Source organism: Cryptomeria japonica, chromosome 9 (assembly GCF_030272615.1).
Source record: "Cryptomeria japonica chromosome 9, Sugi_1.0, whole genome shotgun sequence".
Taxonomy (NCBI): domain Eukaryota; kingdom Viridiplantae; phylum Streptophyta; class Pinopsida; order Cupressales; family Cupressaceae; genus Cryptomeria; species Cryptomeria japonica.
Genome location: NC_081413.1, coordinates 502497669 through 502519181, shown reverse-complemented (window position 1 = coordinate 502519181; position 21513 = coordinate 502497669). Strand labels below are relative to the sequence as shown.

At 35.3% G+C, this 21513-nt stretch overlaps 1 protein-coding gene across 5 annotated transcripts in view; it reads left to right on the top strand.

Annotated features, from left to right (window-relative positions):
- Nucleotides 1-21513, top strand: part of LOC131039328 (MAP3K epsilon protein kinase 1) — a 354450-nt gene that overhangs the window by 202809 nt on the left and 130128 nt on the right. For all 5 annotated transcript variants that reach the window (XM_057972039.2, XM_057972037.2, XM_057972038.2 and 2 more), the window contains 2 exons: nucleotides 1-109; nucleotides 365-847. In XM_057972039.2, the coding sequence (XP_057828022.2) occupies nucleotides 1-109; nucleotides 365-847 (592 nt within the window). The remainder of the gene's footprint in view (nucleotides 110-364; nucleotides 848-21513) is intronic.

Here is a 21513-nt window from a genome sequence, read left to right as displayed (position 1 = left end):
GGGCATCCCAGAGGATGTATCTACCACTGTAGAAAGGACAATTGAAGAGGGAGAAAAGGAAAAAATAAATGGAGAGGAATTTGAAAGGGACCACTTTGAGCTAAGATTTGTAAGTCATGATCAGCCTTTAAGTTTATTTCTGTGGACATAAATAGTCCGAGCTGTTTTAGATATTACATGAATATAACTAGAGAACAGCTAAAATATGTAAATGCTTTATTCATATCAGTAAATCTTACTATTTTCTTGCATGGAATGATTCATTGTAGAATGAGAGATTTAAGAAAGTCTCTTTGTAACTAAATTGAGAAGGCTAAAGTTCTGTGCAAATAATTCCTTGGTACACTTTGTTGTATGTTAAAAGACAAATGATCCAGAAGTGTGTTCACCAACAAGAGTTGCTGGCTATATTGAAACAGTCAACAATGAGAGCAGTCACTTAGGATCCAATCGCACTTCTTTTGAGATTGTTAATCCTGCATTAAACATCGAAGAAAATAAGAAAGATCAAACTTCTGTACAAGGAGAAACATTGGCTGCTGATGGTATAGGAGGCCCTGGTGAAGAACCATTAGAACATCTTGCAGAACCTTTCAAGCCAGCTACTTCATCGAATGCTTGCAATAATGAAATGAGGTTTAATACAGATAACAATAGCAATGAAGGCTGTATGATCAAGCCACAAGAGAATGGACAAGTTTTCTCAGTTAGTGGGAGGGTGGAAACAGCTCCGAATTATGAGAAAGGGAGAATCCCAAATGAAAGAGACACCGTCAGTCAAAATCAAAATTCCATGGAACATAAATCTCAAATCATTAAATCAAATGACTCACCACATTCTTCACAGGTATGTGAGATACCTATATCCTATGTTGTTATTTGGTAGATTAGATTCTCTTTTATTCATGAATTTATTTTCCTTCTATCTTTGAAATGCACGAATATTCTTGGTACTTTTATGTATTAAGATTAGGGTCATCAAATTATATCGATCTTACATTCCTGAATACATTATTATAGTTATGCCACACTTGTGTTTGAATGCTCAAGCATTGTAGAACTCACTTTCCACAAACCTATTGGACACAGCTTGTGATTTTTAACTAATTGGGCAGTTGATGAATCATAATGCACATTGATTTGTCACTTTTTCAAGAACACTGATCTGTCTGATCTGTGCCTGGTTTATTTTTCACTATATTACAAACTATTACGAACTTTGGCAAATTATTACACATTCTAAACTCCTTTAGATGTTAAAAGATGACTGTCTTCATCTGGAGCAAAATCTAAAGAAAACCAATGGTTATAGATCTTGCATGAAATTATACATTATAACCTATTGTAGTGTGATGATTAAACATTAAATTACCTTTTCTTTAATCTGCACATCAATGGAAAACTACATGCACAGACAAACCCATCATGCAGACCCTTCTCCAATGTCTTGTATAACTTGGCCTTGCACACATTTCTTAATAGTTGTAAGCTTGTAACTCATTGTGTGACTCCAGCCCTTTTTCAGAGGTCACAGAACTTCTAATATTTTCTCATTATTTGTGTCTTTATCCTAAATTGATGCGTTACATGATTATTGTTGTTAAAGCCAATATCATTCCATGAAACTTAAGAATCTATGGTACCATATAATGTTAGTATTGAAAGTAAGTAAGAAAGATAGAAAGAAGGAAAAATGTATTTATGCCTGTGGATGACCAAAGGAGGTCAATGAAACTTGTAAGGACAAAACACTGTAACAAGTAATGGTGCTAAATGAAATCCAGTAGCTGAAAAAGTAATACCTCAATAAAGAAGCATACATATAACACTTTATCATGCAAATCTCATTTTCCCCTATTGAACTCTCAAGAACAATGCCACACTAACATTGTAAAGATGAAATACATAACAATTGAAATAATTCCTCAAACCACCCACAAGATATCAATAATTAAAAAGTAAATAACCAAAAGATGCTCAGAACAGGAAAAAAATACACCATCAAAATTGTGACTGTATTGGATGGCTTGCCACCTAGTGCTTTACTTCCATCTGCTGCAATTTAATTTGATATGTAAATCCTTTCACCATATTCTCTCACCTTACCCATCTCGGGAACTGGATGACATGAAAGTTGAATGGATATTGCATTATAATATCATATTCAGTTGACATAATTTTCAAAACAAAATCTAGGGTGGTTATGACATAGAATCCTCCAACAAAGGACCTCTCAAATTATATGGTCTTGATGTCTTGAGCCGTTCTCCTACTATAGTCAATGCATTGAGCAATGACTTCCATTAGGGGTTGCATGCAATATTGTATAATATGTTATAGTACCAAAAGTTGGCACATGCCAACCTTGCCTCATAATGCTTCTTTTGATTTCATTAGTATGTTAGAGGGAAGGTTGTTTACTTTGAATATTATGAGGAACAAAGAAACCCAATGGGTATGATTGTAACGGTTGGTGAGAAATATATGTTGTGGAAGTGCCCCATATCCATGGGCAAGAGCCAAACTATTCAATCTATGACCCTAGACTAGAACTCATCATAGCTTCCATTGCCTCTATTGTCTTCTTTGTTTCTATTTCTTCTCCACATATGAAGCAAGGAGAGCCTTAATCTCTCATGTAACCTTACGGTTATAAAATAAAAAAGCTGCACATTCTGGTTAAGGATTCATGTAAGGTGATATTGGAAGCGATTGATGCCTCCACCTATTAACAACCCACAATAATTCCACACCACCATTCATGTCTTTGTACTTGGTGTGCAATGCTTCCAAATGGGGTCCCTAGCCTTTCCATTGGCTTAGTTACTTGTCCATGCCATAACTCTATCAGAAAATTAAACCTCTAGAAAAAAGGAAAAAAATTACCATTGTAAATTCTAGCTCCTAAACAAAGAAATGAAGGAGAAAATAAAAGGAAAGTGAAATGATCATCCTAGATATGCTAGAACATAAGAGGAAAGAAAGGAAAAAATCAGAAAATAAAAGCAACAGCTACTGTTGGTGATGGAAATAAGCCACACCCGGACCGACGATGGACTGGTCCAAGAGGGGCCAGTAGCTCAGTGGTAGACCACTCCAACAGTGTTATGGAAGGTCCTAGGTTCGAGTCCTAGCTGGTCCATGTCTCAACATGGTATCAGAGCTAGGTCCAGGCTAGGAGCCCTGTAATGCCCCTACTAGTTAGAGATCATTGTCCTGCAAAACAGATTGTTAGAACACAACAATTTATATACATAACTAATCTAATTTGTGATTAAACTTGAAAATATTTAATTAACAAAATCACAACTCTCATCTAAATAAAAAGGATACGAATGCCATACGGATATATGTCCTTAGGCGGCCGTGAAGCTCGCCTTCTTGGAACCCATCTTGGTTCCAAGCCATCCAGGAAATCGAAGGTGAATTCGATTCTTGTCTTGGATGTAATTTCTCACATCCAAGCCATCCAGGAAATCGAAGGTGAATTCGATTCTTGTCTTGGATGTAATTTCTCACATCCAAGCCATCCAGGAAATCAAAGGTTAATTCGATTCCTGTCTTGGATGTAACTTCTTACACCCAAGCCATCCAGGAAATCAAAGGTTAATTCGATTCATGTCTTGGGTGTAATTTCTTACACCCAAGCTATCCAAGGAAGACCATATGTCAATTCCTTGCCTTGGATGATGCATCTCATCATCCAAGTCCTCAGAGGGGACCGGCCAGATCCGTCTCTTCTTGGATGAACTTAGTCAACCAAGCCATACATATATGCATATAGATATTCAGTATATATACTGCCCTAGGGATTATCATAATCCCTCCTTTAGACTAAGGGAGTTTCCCCCCTATAGCCTCCATCATGTAATCACATTTATAATACATTTTTGCATTTAATTACTATTTTCCATTCCACAATCCACATTTACATATTCCTGATTTACATGTATTTCCTAACATATATTCATAAAAATGTTCATTATCCAATATTCACATTTATTTCTTAACATATATTCCTACTATTCATTGATATGTAGTAATTACTTATGTTCATACATATTCCTTAACATCTGAAAATCATTCATTAACATATGTATTAAACTTGTTCATTACTATATTCATTAAGATATGTATTAGACTATTCATTACTATATTCATTAATATACGTATTAAGGCATTCATTATTTATATTCATCAACATATGTAATATCATGTTCATTATATATATATTTATTAACATGTATAATTAAATATTCATACAAGACTTACCTTTGCATAACCTGTTGTCGTAGCTTTCTAACCTTCCTTCCTAACCACGTAGCAGCCTTCTTATTCCCTTCTTATATCATATTCAATTCTATTATATAAATTATTGAAAACCATCTATTATATAATAATATGTATATTTATAATTTATGCTTTTGTAAATATATATAAACTTAATCTTATTGATAGAATGTGTAATGTCCCCTACTAGGTCTAGGCTTGTTTTCACCATAATTAATCCATCTCAATATACTTATGACTTGAACTAATTGATTAGGAGACAAATCTAACTTAACATGAATTGAAATGGTGATATTCCATAGTTCAATCGATCAGCTTGGTAATAAGTAAATGGTTCATCTACCCCAACAGATAATTAACTCTATCATACTAGATAGTTAATTTTATTTTGATTCATTATATATCATTTACATATTTATTAACTACTGACTGTATAAATTATTATGCATTACTGCAGATTAGTTTCTAAAAGATATTATAATTATTATAATAATATCTATATTTATAACTATTATATTACTAACTACATTTATATTATTATTTTTCTAATCAAGACATCTTTATATATGTGTGTATATAATTGTATTACCAATTATTAATGTCTTTGCTGATTACTTTTTTATAAATCATTAATACTACTACTGCTTTCAAACCTTAATTATTAATATATTAAGTAGCTGATATAAACCAGACAGATCTGACAAATGTTAGGTCTGGTCTTCCATTGTTATGAAATTATATAATACATTTTGCAATTAGTATTATTATTAAATTATGCATAAAGCATTATTGGGTTATATATATTAAGCATTCATATCAGACACATTCATATGCATACCACCAAGAACAGGGATGTTACTGCTTGTACTTAATAATAGTTCTAATCTGGTCTGATTCGTGTTTTCTTCCCTATCACAAATCCACTCTATAAAATATATTCTTATTTTTTTTAATTCCTATACTCTCCACACTGAACTCCATTTTTAATCAATATTTATATGTTTCTTCTATCGAAAAGACACGTCTCTTCATACAGTCGCCACTCTTGTATTAATGTTTCAATAACTTAATCGAAAGTACCTCTTCTCTTAGAAACCACACCTCCTTACAATAAACAATGTATTAACTTTGACCTTTTAACGTGGTTTCCTTGCATTAATTTTAATTCTTACGAATTGCTTAGTTTTGTAAGTTATTAAGTACTACACCATTAATAAGGAAATCATATATGCTTCACACCAATATCTATTCCTTCACGTGTAAACCTGTAATATACATATATATCTTTATTATTGTCCGTAAATCTTTATTTTTCCTCTATCGTGCTGTCTCCTTAATGTTAACTATTATCTTCTTTATTAATTTCACTCATATGTTATTCTGATTAGGAGTCAGCTTCATCACATGAATAAAGTCTTTGTGTAATGTTCCCCGATCTTCACAATTATATATTTATTATTTTAAATATATAAATGTGTTTATAATATGTAAATTATGTTTATTATTTATAATATATGAATCATGTTTATAATAATATTAAATATAATTTATTTTTTAATTTGAATATTTCTAGAATATTATTATTAATAAATATTAATTAAATAATAATATTTAATAAATAAAGAAATTTCAAATAATTATTTGTTGGTAATTATTATATTAATTTATAATAATAATTGCTTTGTTTAGATTATATATATAACGATCGAGGGGACATGACAGAATGTCAAGTAAGTCTATATATATATATATATATGTTGCTGATATCAATATCATGTATAAATCTATTATTATTATCTGATTTGAATATAAATAAATTAATAAATTAAATTATATTATCAAAATATTTATATATTACCTATTATATAAGTTATTAATACCCATTGCCTACTATACTATACATAATGACTTTGAGGGCAGACAGATCTGACATGTGTCAGATCTGGTCTGCCAGTGCATATGAAAATTGAGAATCATTGTCATACGTATTGCAGTCAATATTAATATTAGTATTAAATTCTGCCTGAAAACATTATCGGACTTTATAGATTAAGCATACGTATTAAGCCATTCCCTTGCATACCACCAAGAATAAGGATGTTACTGCCTATAAACTAATAACAGTTCTCATATGATCTGATCTATGGCACAAACTCTCTATCCCCATCAAACTGAATTTACAATAATAATATATATGCCATATCTTAACTCCAAACAAAAAACACAACCATTCACTAAACCCCTACCTGAATGGTCACGTATTCTTAGATACCGATTAGTAAATATTAGTAATAACTGCCATTACAACTTTCTTAATTCAAATCAGTGCCTTCTTATTTAATGGAAATAATAGTAACCCGAACTTTTACAAAGTAAGTCTTTGATTTCATTATTATCAATGTTATCCAAACTTCTTTATGGTAATCTTTAATTACTAATCCCCTCCTTATCTTCCGTTGAAAATAGTCAATGTATTTCTTGGCCACGTCAGTGATTCTTAGTGAGTCGGTTGTGTAAGACATATATGCATCGTTTCATATGGCTGCTCTTAATCGGTGTTTAACTAAACCGATTTATTTTGTCAAGGAATCGTATTTCTTTTAATATAATCGATTCATTTACAAATATATTACTATTAATAATAGTAATTTGCTAGAATGACACTAATAAATAATCTTCATATTTAATAATATATATAAATTATGTTTATAATATTAATATATACTAATTAAATAATAATATTTAATAAATAAATTTCAAATAGTCATTCGTTGTTAATTATTATATTAATTAATAATAATAATTGCTTCATTTAGGATATATATAACGATCAAGGAGGGGACATGACAAGCCCCAAGCACACAAGTGGTGTGGCCTAAGGGGGGGGGTTGGTGGTGGAAATAAGCCACACCCGGACCGACGATGGACTGGTCCAAGAGGGGCCAGTAGCTCAGTGGTAGAGCACTCCAACAGCGTTATGGAAGGTCCTAGGTTCGAGTCCTAGCTGGTCCATGTCTCAACAGTTACCCATCTCTCAAATATAGTCAATAAATTTGCTAAACCAATCTACAACTCTCAAATATAGTTGAAATGATCATCCTAGATATGCTAGAACATAAGAGGAAAGAAAGGAATGGAAAATATCAGAAAATAAAAACAACAGTTACCTATCTCTCAAATATAGTTAATAAATTTGTTAAACCAGTCTACAACTAGTTAGGAGCAGTTGAAATCACCTTCAGATCAATAGAATCTTATCAAATGTTGAAAGCTGAAAAATATGGAGAAAATGCAAAAAAAGAGGCTTTTAATCTATTTTTTTACCACAACCTGTCATTATCTGTCACTAGATGTAATGTCCCCTTGTTGAAATAGGATTTATTAATAAATAATAATAATAAAATAAAAAAGAATAAATATAAAAATTAATATAATTAAAATTTAGTTAAGTTTAATGAATGGTCAAAAGGCATGAAATGACAAGTTGTGACTCCCTCAAACATGAGATATAAAAGGGAGAGAAGAGAACTTCATTTGGAAAAAAAAAGGGAAAAAGGAAGAAAGAAGGGAGCAAAGGAATTAAGGAAGCATTAATGGGAAGAAAATAAGGAATTGACTCTTTCAAAGGGGCAGCAATGATGAAAGGTTGTGACCGTTTCGAAGGGTGGTAGTTGTGAAAGGTTGTGACCAATAAGAAGAGGTGTGAGTCTCCCTCACATTGGAGGATATAAAGTGAGGTTTTCATTTGAGAAGGTAGGATCCATGGAATAGAACAAAATATCTGAAGCGTTAAATTCATATTCAGGAGCAGACCTAAATCATAATTATAAGAAAATATAGAAGAATGATATGAACATTTATCAAAGAGATCAGAACACAAATACAAATCTACAAACAATAATAAAGTAGGCATCGAAGGAAAAGAAGAGGAAACATTAAATCAATAACTAGAGAATCAGACTTGATGGAATAGAAAGGATTCTCATACACACATATATATCTAAGTATAGGTAGCAGATCGGATTGATATACACAGCAGACCTGTGCATTTGAAGAGCGAAACAACATCTAATTGAATCTGTCCAAATTACTACAGCAGACTGAATATGCATAACTGCAATAATTCTACAAGTATATTGGGCAAAATTTATTGTCCTCCCAAAATGGGACATTACAAGTGGTATCAGAGCATGTTCTTGCCAGCTTGAGAGAAATTAATTAATGCAATTAAGTCAACGAGCTTTAGGGGCTATCAAAAGAGAATGGAAGAAAGCCAATTACATAATATAGAGGTAATGTTCGATGGTGAAACAAATGGAAATCCAAGTAAGGAAACAAGGCATGATAAGGAGGATCTAAAAAACATCCAAGCAAAAGAAGAAGGGACAATAAATAAATGGAGCTTTTTGGAGGAGCCAATCTAGTAATTATGGCTCCCTTACTTCCTCAAGATCTATGGGACATATTAAGCAAATGTTTGAAGCGTACTTGAGAAAGTTTACAACACATCAATGAGCATACAAGAGCAGAAAGATTGGGGTTAGGCCCACTTTCTAACTCGAAATGGATTAGGAACAAAAGGATTGGGGTTATGTTAATGTTTTGTAGCTTCCGTCAGATAATTCTAATCAATGAAATCAAATGCTTAATTGGCCTATCGGCCTTAAGCATTTGATATCTATCCTCTACAAGTATTAATCCATTATTTGCATTATGTATTTAATAAGATTCTTGCTTAAATATTAAAATGAAATATGATTATGAATTAATCATATGTATATATTTAATAATGTATAACTATACATTATTAAATATACACATATAATTAATTTGATTATATCAAATAACATTTAATCATATGCTTATCGATATTTACTATCAATCAGATTATGTGCGTTTAGCAAGTCATATTAACATTGTAACAAATGCAAATTGGTTACCAATAATTATCAACTGCATTACATTACGTATCGGCATGTTCTTACACGGCCGAGAGACATGTCTCTACGTGGACATGATCCATGTAGAGGCATGCCTCTATGAAGGCATGTCTCTCTCCTTATATAAGGAGGGAGACAATCGTATTGTGGATGTACAAAATAATTACACTGGAGAAACAATATCGGCTGCCTCCCAGAATATTGTAGGCCATTTGCTGTTGGAAATTTAATATATTAATTGATTCTATTTTCATGTAAAATTGCAGTAAGATTAATATCAGTTTTAATTGATCATTGTACAGCAGTTCATGTTAAATTAATTGATATGCAAAGGAATCCTTATATTGATATAAGAACTGGAAATTGCATTAATAAGATTTAAAAGATCCTATATTCAAATCTAATATAAACATTAACATGGTATGAGAGCTAGTCTAAGGAAGATCCAATCAGATTTGAGTCTAAAGGCAGTCAGAATTTATCATTTGAATTTATTCAAAACACATACTCTTCTCCTAATGGCCAATGGTGTTAGATTTGAGGATCGTCTTGAAGGCTCCTCTAACTTTGTCTCATGGAAATTCAGAATTATGATCACATTAAGAGAGCAAGAGTTAGAAGCCTTTGTAGAAAAGGAAAGAACTATACCGGATGAAGAAGATGAGAAGAGACAATGGATAAAGAACAAGAATAAGACCATGAAGCTGTTAGTAGACGCAGTCAAGGATCACATAGTACCTATAATCTTCAATTTAGATACAGCATTCAAAATGTTCTCAACATTAGAAAGCATGTATGAAATAAACAATACTAGCAGGGCTCTATCACTAAAACAAAAACTTCACCATATGAAGATGAACAAAGGAGAATCCATTACATCGTATTTCATGAGGATCACAGAATATTTCTTCATTCCTTTGATCTTCCTTCATGAGGGCTGGACGGCTGGTGGATGCTCCTGGCTTTGGGGTCGCCATCTCGACACCTACACAACATTTCATAATGAGCAATATACCTTGGAACGTAAAAATATAGATTAAGTTTAAGCTTTAAAGTTAGGAAACTTCATGATAAATCTTTGAATTATCATTTCCTAAATATGACGATTGTGCAATTGGAAATTCAAAATTTCAAAATTGGGCTAGGAAGATCTTCACCATACCTTTCTTGGAGAACTAGCTCTAAAAAAAGATGCAAAAATTAAGGAATTTGCTAGGCAAAATGAAGATCGAAATCTTCTAGCAAAGGCGCCTCCTTCATCAACTTCACCACCTTGTGGGTTTTCAACGTCTTGAGGAACAATTCGCTCTACCTCCAACAAAGTTCGCACTCCCTCTTGGATTGAGATTTCGCACCTCTCCTTGGATGAGATTTCGCTCCTTCTATGGCTTCTCCAAATCGCATTCGAACAAATGAATGAATGATGGATTAAAATCGCTCAAAGTACCTTTCTTATATAGGTGCTCACCATTATACTCTCCCATAGGCCGACTTGGTGGAAATGTAGCAAGTAATAAACAAAATTAAATAGAAAGGAGGCCGACCTTTATAAAATATTAAAAAAAACTCCAAGCGCACGCCTTTCATTTAATAATTTAATTAATTAATTAAATGCCTTTGCAATTGAATTTCGATTTTTTAAAAAAAGGCTAAATTCAATTATTAAATGCCTTATGCGAACTCATTAAATGCCAATTTTAAAAAAATATTTCAAAGTTCTATCGAATTTGGCATTTAATGCAATTCAAAAAGTGTTAGCGCCTAGCATGGGAGATATTTGGGACATCAATAATATCGCTCTGGTCCCTTGGTGAGGGACAGGAGCGCCTCATGCATTTTAGCCTTTTAATTCTTGTTTTTCACGTTCAACACTTCATCCTGGACGCCCAAAATGGCATTTTACTTGAATATTTCGAGTTTGATCCATTCAATTTTTGGACGAATGCCCCTTAGAACCATTTTCGCCCTGGTCCTCCAGTGAAGGACAGGAGCGAACTTTGCATTTGAGCTTGAATTTGTTGACTTTTGACGTTAATCCCTTATTCATCATCTTCCTAAAGACATTTCAGACCTTGCATGACTTCGCCTTGATATGGTTTTGGAAGGAAATGACTAGTTTAATAGAAATCGCCCTGGTCCTCCAGTGAAGGACAGGAGCGAACTTTAGTCCATGGCGCAAATCCTCAATCATATTGATATCAAATTGTCTTCAAGGCGTAAAATGTTATTGCTTACTCCATCTTGAATGTTTGAAACGAAAGTGGCCTCTTAAAATTAGGCATACTTGAATATTTCGCTCTGGTCCCTTGGAGAGGGACAGGAGCGCCTTAACCAATTCCATCAAGTTCTCGTGGTCTTCGCAACTTTGTTCTTCTTCGAAGCATTCCTAATATCATCTCCATCATGCACCTAGGCTCGGACTTGTCCAAATTCGGAGAGGAAGGCTGGACAATCTATATTTCACCCTGGTCCCTTGGAGAGGGACAGGAGCGATCTTGCATTTATAGGCTCACTTGTATTTTGCCAACTTTCAAATTTGTCTTCAATGGAGCGATTAGGCCTTCCTTTACTCATCCAAAACATGAGATTCGTTTTAACTTTGTGGGAAATTTGCCTTATGAGGAGATCGCTCTGGTCCCTTGGAGAGGGACAGGAGCGCCTTGGCCATTATGGGCTTACTTTGCATTTTGCAACCTTCGAAATTATCTTCAACGGGTTGATTGTGCCTTCTTTCCTTCATCTTAGGCTTGGAATTCGCTTTACCTTGGTCCAAAAATTGTCTTGAGGGAAAATCGCTCTGGTCCCTGGGAGAGGGACAGGAGCTATCTTTGAAATTCGCTTTGGTCCCTTGGTCAAGGACAGGAGCGCCCATTGCAACTTGGGTTGATTTTCAACTTTGTAGATGGCTCAAGTTATATTCAATAAGCAAAACGAACTTTCCTTGTCCTCCTCAAATCGCGAAATCATTTAAATCTGGTGAGGACAATGCAATTTAGGAATTCAAGCTCTGGTCCTTCAGTGAGGGATAGGAGTGATTTTGTCATTTTAGCATATTTCCTTACTAGTTGGTCGCTCAAATTATATTCAATGGACAAAACGTGCCCTCCTTGACCTCTTCCAATCAAAAATTTGTCTTAGTCCTGCAAGGGCAGTGCAATTCTGAAAAACAAGCTCCGGTCCTTCAGTGAGGGACAGGAGCGATTTTGTTCCTTAGGGTCAGATCTTCACAATTTTCATCTCAATTCTCCTTTGCTGGGAAAGATATCATCATTTTGCAAGCTATGACCAAGAGTCAAAATCCAAAAATGTCCAAGGAGATGTGCTTGAGGAAAATCGCACTGGTCCTTGGGAGAGGGACAGGAGCGAACTTGCCTTGAATCTTCAAAATTCATCATTTTTGAGTCTTTGAAATCTTCAAAATATTCAATTTACGTCCAATTTGTCCTTCTGGAGACCCTGCATAAAACAATTTAAACAAGTCAATAACCAATATGTACCAAAATGTCATTTTCACCCTGGTCCCTGGGTGAGGGACAGGGGCGATTTCACCTCTGCAGGACAAAATATCCACATTTTTGATCTTCAATCACTTGACAAGGCAAAATTAGGCCATTTCCAAGGCCAGGGGCAAGTTAGTAAACTTTCCAAAATTTGGTCAAAATTCACCCGGACAGAATTACATAATTTAATCATTGAAATGCTAACACTTTTAAACCTAACTTGAAATTGCCCTCAAAATCTTAACTGGACCCATCCTGAGACAAACTTGACTTCCTGGCAGGCTCAAGCTAATTCAAAATTGCAATCTCAGCGAGGATGCTCAATAATCTTTCAAAATTAGACTGGACTCGGCTTGAAAATATCAAAAGGCCACGCTAAGGCTTAACCCTAATCCAGACGACTCACTCATTTAATCAAAATCCTAAAGCAGAGAGAAGAACAGGCAAAACCAAAAGCAAAAAAAGAGGGTCCCCATTTTAATGGGGCGATGTGTGAAATGGTCACAACAGGTATGATCTTAAATATACTAATGTTGATCTAGATCTTCATGGTTACACTGATTCGGATTGGGTTGGAAGTGTGGTAGACAGGAAGAGCACATCAGGGTGATGTTTTAGCCTAGGATCAGCTATGATTTCTTGGATCAATAGGAAACAATCCTCAGTAGCACAGAGTTCTACAGAAGCCGAGTATGTTGTAGCTTCCATGGGAGCAAGGGAAGTAGTATGGCTAAGGAAACTCCTTGTGGGGTTGTTTGGACAACCTTTGAATCCTACTATCATCCATTGTGACAACCAGAGTTGTATAAAGCTTTCAGTAAATCTAGTGTTTCATGACAGGTCTAAACACATTGAGATTCCTTATCACTATGTTAGAGACATGGTTGAAAGGAATGTGATTCAGCTAAAGTATGTTAGTACAGGCGAACAGACTGCAGACATTCTCACCAAACCTCTATCCAAGACAAAGGTCGAGCACTTCCAGGATAAACTTGGTATGGTTGGAAATATAAGTTAATTTGAGAATAAAATCTAAATTATTTAAATTTTGTTGTACTAAAAGGTGTTTAATGTGTAAACCCTTTGTCATGTGTGAGACTCCATGACTGCTTGGGTCCTGTGAACATTTTTGAAAGATGAAGATTTTTCAAAATGAACACTTGTATATGGTTGATATTGTAAAGTGACGACTTTGCAATATTTAACATCACTATCATGTTGGATATCATGAGACTTGATATCTATGAACATGTCATGATAGTTAACATCTCTGTAGATATTATGGTGGGTATCATGAGACTTGATATCAATGGATAACCATAATAGTTGAGATAATCATGATGGATATTATGTGACGTAATATTCATGGATATGCCATGATTTATATCCCTATGATAGGTATCATGTAACGTGATGCCAGTGCACATACAATAGTCTATGGATATATATATATATATATATTTATGAGAGTCGTGGAAAATATTATGTGACTTGATATTTGTGTACATGCCATATCTCTCAGATATCACGGTGAGGTGATATTATTGGATCTACTATGTTTTGGATAGAATTAATCCTCCCTAGCTAAGAGGGAGTGTTATTGTTTTGTAGCTTCGGTTAGATAATATTAATCGATGAAATCAAATGCTTAAATGGTCTATCGGCCTTAAGCATTTAATATCTATCCTCTACAAGTATTAATCCATTATTTGCATTATGTATTTAATAAGATTCTTGCTTAAATATTAATCTTGAAATATGATTATGAATTAATCATATGTATATATTTAATAATGTATACTATACAATATTAAATATACACATATACTTAATTTGATTATATCAAAATACATTTAATCATATGCTTATCAATATTTACTATCGATCAGATTATGTGCCTTTAGCAATCATACTAACAATGTAACAAATGCAAATTGGTTACCAATAATTATCGACTACATTGCATTACGTATCGGCGTGTTCTTACACGGCCGAGAGACATGTCTCTGTAGAGACATGTCTCTACGTGGACATGATCCACGTAGAGGCATGCCTCTACGAAGGCATGTCTCTCTCCTTATATAAGGAGGGAGACAATCGTATTGTGGATGTACAGAATAATTATAGTGCAGAAACAATATCGACTACCTCCCAGAATATTGCAGGCAATTTGCTGTTGGAAATTTAATATATTAATTGATTCTATTTTCATGTAAAATTGCAATAAGATTAATATCAGTTTTAATTGATCATTGTATAGCAGTTCATGTTAAATTAATTGATATACAAATGAATCCTTATATTGATATAAGAAGTGGAAATTGCATTAATAAGATTTAAAAGATCCTATATTCAAATCTGATATAAACATTAACAAGTTAGGCCCACTTTCTGACACGAAATGGATTAGGAGCAGAAGGATTGTGGTTAGCCCCACTTTCTGACTCGAAATGGATTAGGAGCAGAAGGATTGGGGTTAGGCCCACTTTCTAGCTCGGAATGGATTGGGAGCAGAAGGATTGAGGTTAGGCCCACTTTCTGGCTCAAATTGGAATAGGAGTAGAAAGATTGGGGTTAGCCCCACTTTTTGGCTCAAGAGGAAAGATTGGGGTTAGGCCCACTTTCTGGCTCAAGAGGAAAGATGGGATTATGCCCACTTTCAAGCTCAAGAAAAAAAAAGAAGGATCTGACAACATGTGTATTTGCTTTTATACTCCATGATTGCATATATTTATGTGTATGCTTTATGTTTGCGTATATTCATGTGTATACTTCACGTTTTTATGTGTGTGCTCTGTGTTTGGTTCATACTTGATATGTATTGGATATGTGAATAAGTAGAAGGATATAGGTTGCATTTGAGGTCATAGATGTGTGTCATGCTTCAAATCCTCATCTCAATACATGTTAAGATCACCCAAGCTTTAACACAGAGATATCCATAGTATGGTGCAAGCGTTGGGTCAACCAAATTAAAGAAGAAATACGAATCTCCAAGGATTGATTTATTCAGCTCTTAGAAACCTATATTGCTTGAGGACAAGCAATTTTGGGAAGGGTGGATTGTAATGTGCCCTTGTTGAAATAGGATCTATTAATAAATAATTGTGAGATTTTGCCAAGATCTAGAGGCAAAATTAAAATTATAATGATAAAATATAAAAAATTAATATAATTAAAATTTAGTTAAGTTTAATGAATGGTCAAAAGGCATGAAATGAAAAGTTGTGACTCCCTCAAACATGAGATATAAAAGGGAGAGAAGAGAACTTCATTTGGAAAAAAAAAAGGGAAGAAGGAAGAAAGAAGGGAGCAAAGGAATTAAGGAAGCATTAATGGGAAGAAAATAAGGAATTGACTCTTTCAAAGGGGCAGCAATGATGAAAGGTTGTGACCATTTTGAAGGGTGGTAATTGTGAAAGGTTGTGACCATTAAGAAGAGGTGTGAGTCTCCCTCACATTGGAGGATATAAAGTGGAGAAGATTTCATTTGACAAGGTAGGATCCATGGAATAGAACAAAATATCTGAACCGTTAAAAAAATATTCAGGAGCAGACCTAAATCATAATTATAAGAAAATATGGAAGAATGATATGAACATTTATCAAAGAAATCAGAACACAAATACAAATCTACAAACTATAATAAAGCAGGCATTGAAGGAAAAGAAGAGGAAACATTAAATCAATAACTAGAGAATCAGACTTGATTCTCATACACACATATATATCTGAGTATAGGTAGCAGATCGGATTGATATAAACAGCAAACCTGTGCTTTTAAAGAGCGAAACAACATCTAATTGAATCTGTCCAAATTACTACTGTTGGTTGAAAATTTTGTACACTTGGGGAAATATACAAAATTGTGGTTTCAACCACAGCACACGAGTAAAAACTCTCCTAATTAAGGGAAGGCTCCCCCTATCTAACTACAACTTGGAAAATAAAATGGGATGGAATAGCAATCTTTCTTCTTTCTTCAAGAAAGACAATATCCTTTTCTCTTCATAGAAAAGGATAGCAATTGAAAATGAATAGCAGTAACTACTTTCAAGTGAAATGAGAGAAAGGAAATGAAGTTTCCTGAAAGCGCAAAGACTTCCATCACTTCCTTCGGGACGGGACAGCAATATCAAGCTCAAAGACTTGACTATTGGAAGTCCTATCTACCCTTTGCTATACTAAATTTTACAACGAATGAAAGATAACAGCTCAAAGACTGAAATAATCTATTCTTTCAACACAAAGACAAGAACTAATGCAAGCTCAAAGACTTGCTGCTATTTCTTATCAAACAGTAATTTTTCCTCAAGAATAGACACAAGCTCAAAGACTTGCTGCTCCTTCAAGAGGGTTTCCTATTTTAGTTAATCTTCTCTACTTGCAGCTCAAAGACTTCAAATCAGATTGGACTAAGCTCCTTTAGAAACACTTTGCATAGAAGAAATAAAAAGATTCAAACTCAAACATGTAGCTCAAAGACTCAAAACTTGAGTAATCCTTCTTTCTTATTCTTCAAAACCTTCAATTCACATACATTAGCTCAAAGACTTCTTGCTGTAAATTTGGCAAAGTTTTTGCTTGCTTTCCAAAAGATATATTTACAATGGACCTCTCAAGTATTTATAGAGGAGGAGCCTTGAGAAAAATGTGGGAGGATCCTAACTAACTTGAGAGATTCTCTCAACCACCAAGACTCATTCAATAAATAACTGAGACTTCATTAATTAACTAAGAGTTACTCTAACTAACTAAGGCTTATTCCAACTACAGTCCTAATTGGACACAACTTGTAGTTGCCTTACATGTAATTACAAAAGTGCAAGTAATGTGTAACTTGCGTTTTACAAAAATACTTTTACATGTAACTTGTCAAAACAAAATTACAACTAAAGATTACAAAAGAGGGAAAATTCAACTAAGTGTTGAAAAACACTTAAGTTGCATTTTGTGAAGACACGAATCTTTGAAATTTCCGGATGCTCGCTTGTAGTTCCTCGGGATTCGGTTCATGGGTGTTCTTAGCAACAACCATAGTCTTCACAATAGTGTCGTGACAGCGGCGGAGTGCGGAATTGTCTTTATCCAGGATAGACTGGATCTCATGCAAAAAGGCTTGGTGTTTCGTCAATGCTTGAATTGAAGCTGCCGAGAATTGTTCACTCCTCCATTCATTATGAATCCTCATCTGTAAATCAGCAAGAACCTCTTCTTCTGGAATCAGCTCTCCATCCTAACTTACTATATTGCAAGAGGCCCTTTCACAATGTGAGACAATACCTCGATAGACTTCATCTCGGAATCTCCTTGCATCACTGATCTCCTCAATGAGGGATTTAAGAACAAGGGTCTTGTTTTCCATGAGTTCCTCAAATTCCAAGTATATGACCCTGGAAGAGATGATGGCGTGCTCCTGCAAAATACTCAGCTGTTGTTGGGGCATGGTACGCCAAATTGCCAGACTTTTCTCAACACTTTCCAGATTCTTTTTGAAAGTGTTAGAAGTCTGATCCAGTTTCTCCTCAATGGTTTCCAACTTAAACATTATTTGAAAAATGTCTTTTACCACTTGTATACATTGATCATGAAGCTGATCAACCCAGGAATCCAATGCTTGTACTTTCTGAGCAGCTCTTTCCACTCCACGAATAGATTCTTGGGAACCAGAAGAACCTATGGAGTTACTCCCTTCAGCAGCAGGTTTTGTGATTTTATGAATGGCTGCCATGAGCTGTCGGTTTTCTTCTTCTAGCTTGTCTTTCTTTGCAAGAAGATCGTCACACCTCTGCACTAGTGAAGCAACAGAAAACTGAGCATCATGTTTAATGACCTCATGTGTTTGCTTGCCCAATTCTACCCTTGTGACCTTATAATCAGCAGCTGACATTTCATCAAGTGGTTTATCTGCAATAGGTTCCACAATTTCAGCTACTTTCATCTTGTTGCTATCAACAGTTACCCTAGAGATAGTCTTCGCCTTCTTAGCAACTTTGGATCTGGACTGTTTAAGTTGTTGGTAGTCAAAGGCATCAGGTGAGATCTTTTGCTTCTTTCTTTTCGGGGTGAAAGAACTAAGCCATGGAGGCAAAGTCATCAACTCACTTCCAGTAGCAGCCGTAGGCAAAGGAGAAGCAGTTTCTGTTTGAATTACCGTGGTCACCCTGGGAGGAATATCTGTTTGAATAGCGACCACGGTTTGCTCAGTTACCAATGGACATGAAGATTGCCTCATGAATTCTTCAAAACCAGAAGTGGAAGTATCAATTTCTGATAACTGAATGCAAGTGGGATTATCTTCAGGAACTTTCAACACACTTTCTCGTTGTTGATCAGGAGAAGGCTCGTATGCTGAAATGGGAACTGCATTCTGAGGAGACTCATCTACGAGCAAATCGGGAGGAGAAAGAGGCGTCTCAATGGAAACTGGAGGAATGACCTCGTGAGGCGAGTCTGAAACTAGAGACCTGGACGCATCGTCAGATTGTTGCCCCTCTTCTGGATTATCCAGATCGATCACCCGAACATGGAACCGTGATTTCTCCTTCCCACGAGTAGTCGTCTCCTTAGGAGGAAGCACTATTGCACGACTAACTCATAACTTGATCCTTGTGCCTGAAGATGAAGCACCCTCCTTATTATCAATCTGAATCTCAGACTTCCGTCCAAGAGGCCCTGTAGAATCATCTTCTTTACCAACCTTGATTTTGATAAGTCTAACAGCATTACTTTTCAGCCATGCGTTAGTGTTGGCCAAGATAGGCTGAAATCTGTCAAGGATGGAGACGCACTCCTTGTGTGACCATTGGATCAAAGGAAGTGGAGCTTCCTCAACCCTTCATGAAATGTATTCAAGATCAAGTATATGCCCGGCATCGATCATCCCTTGTGGGATATCCGCCAAGTTCAAGTCAACAATTTGCTCAACAGTGAGCCTGCAGTAATCCATCTTCAGAACTTCGGCTTCCGTGCGGAGATCTACCCAGATGTCTTCAATGCGATGAACATGCACAAAGGATTTCTTGATCTTCTCCTTCATACCTCTATAATCAAAATCAGCTCTAGGTTTGAACCTCTTAAGCTTGATTTCCTGCAATTCAGCCTCCATGGCCTTAGCCTTCACAAATGTGACAAGGGAGTATCGACCAATTTTCAATGGGTTTGTGCTAGAGATCCCCATTCCAACCTTGTGTCTAGCAGATTGAAAAGTATGAACAACAATGATCTGTCTTCCCAACTCCATAAGAATTATCTTATCGGTTGGGTATCTTGGAAGCATGTATGGCTGTCTATCATAGCATCCAATCCTCATATAGGTGAAGGTGGGAAATTGTAGGAATAAATACCCATACTCAAACACCTTGACCCATGCCTCATCTGATACTCTTTTGTTTCTGAGATCCACGTCAAACTGACACATGAAATATCTGAAGAATGCATCTTGGACTCTTCTGAAATGCAGTCTGCTAGGTTTCAATGGCAACTGGTCAAAATATTTCCAAACTGGTATAAGCGAGCGATCACCCTTGGTAGAAAGACCTGGAAAGTGTCTAAGTGACGCTGCTAAATATACCAAATAAGAATTCATGAAGAAGGTCATAGTGGTAGGAACTGCTGCAAGTTGTTCGCACAAAGCATCGCTGATGATTTCACCCCATGAAATGTGATGCGACTACCGTATGAACATAATGAATTGATACATCCATGGCTCAAAGACATTAGAGTGCTCAAGGCCCATCATCCTGCTGAGAAGAGTGATGGTGTCTCCTATCTCCCACTTGAAATCACAACGGTACAACTTTGCCCATCTTGAGAAGGAAGGACGTGGCTCTTGGATGCACCTATTGATGTGTCGCTTGCAATCTTTTTCCCTTTTCACATAATACTCTGCTGCACTTTCTTTGGTGATTTCCATATAAATAGGTGCAGGAGGTATTTTGAAGACCTTCTCGATTGTATCCGCATCAATTCGAATTATAGCTTCACCATCATCATTTTTGATGACTCTTGACTCTTTGTCAAAATGATGGGCACATGCAAGAACAAACTCAGGTTCTAGGGCAGCTACTGGGAAAGAAGATGCATGATGAATATGGCTGTCCAACAGCCGCTGCAAGTTGTTATCCTGTGGATCTTCTACCCTATTGATGAATTATGCCATATCAACGTGCCCTATTTCCGTGTCCTTGATGCGATCCAAAGGAGAAGAAACCTAGAAAGGTGCAACCTCATTTTGGTATTTGTCATATTTGTATTTCATTTTCTTTGGAGTGGGCGATGCCGGCAAATCTGACATTGATTGTGAACCTGGAATGCTGTGATGAAGACTTAAAAGAGTTAAGGCAACATCATAATCAGCTGCAAATATCATTCTTCCTTCTTCAAATGAGTAAAACTTTGATCTCTGAATTTCACGGTTTTGTGAGAGGAAGAAGGGAGATATGTAGAAATGGGAAAATCTTGACTTTGACCAATTTCGGATCTTGGGAGAATTTTCGCAAGTATACAAGTTGGAAAGGACACACATGCAATCGGGGTTTTAAAACCCGAATACACACTTGTAAATTCGAAAATGGAGAAATGGACGAAAAATGGGATTTTGACTTGCGGGAAATGATGGAAATGGAAAGTACGGATATGGGGAACGTGAATGAATAAAAACAGGAATATCCGGGAAAGTCATTTTTATGAAAATGGGAAGAACTCTTCAACATGCAATCCGGTTTTTAAAACCCGAATTTGCAAGGGAGGGGTATTTCACACTTTTCAAGCTTGGAATTTTA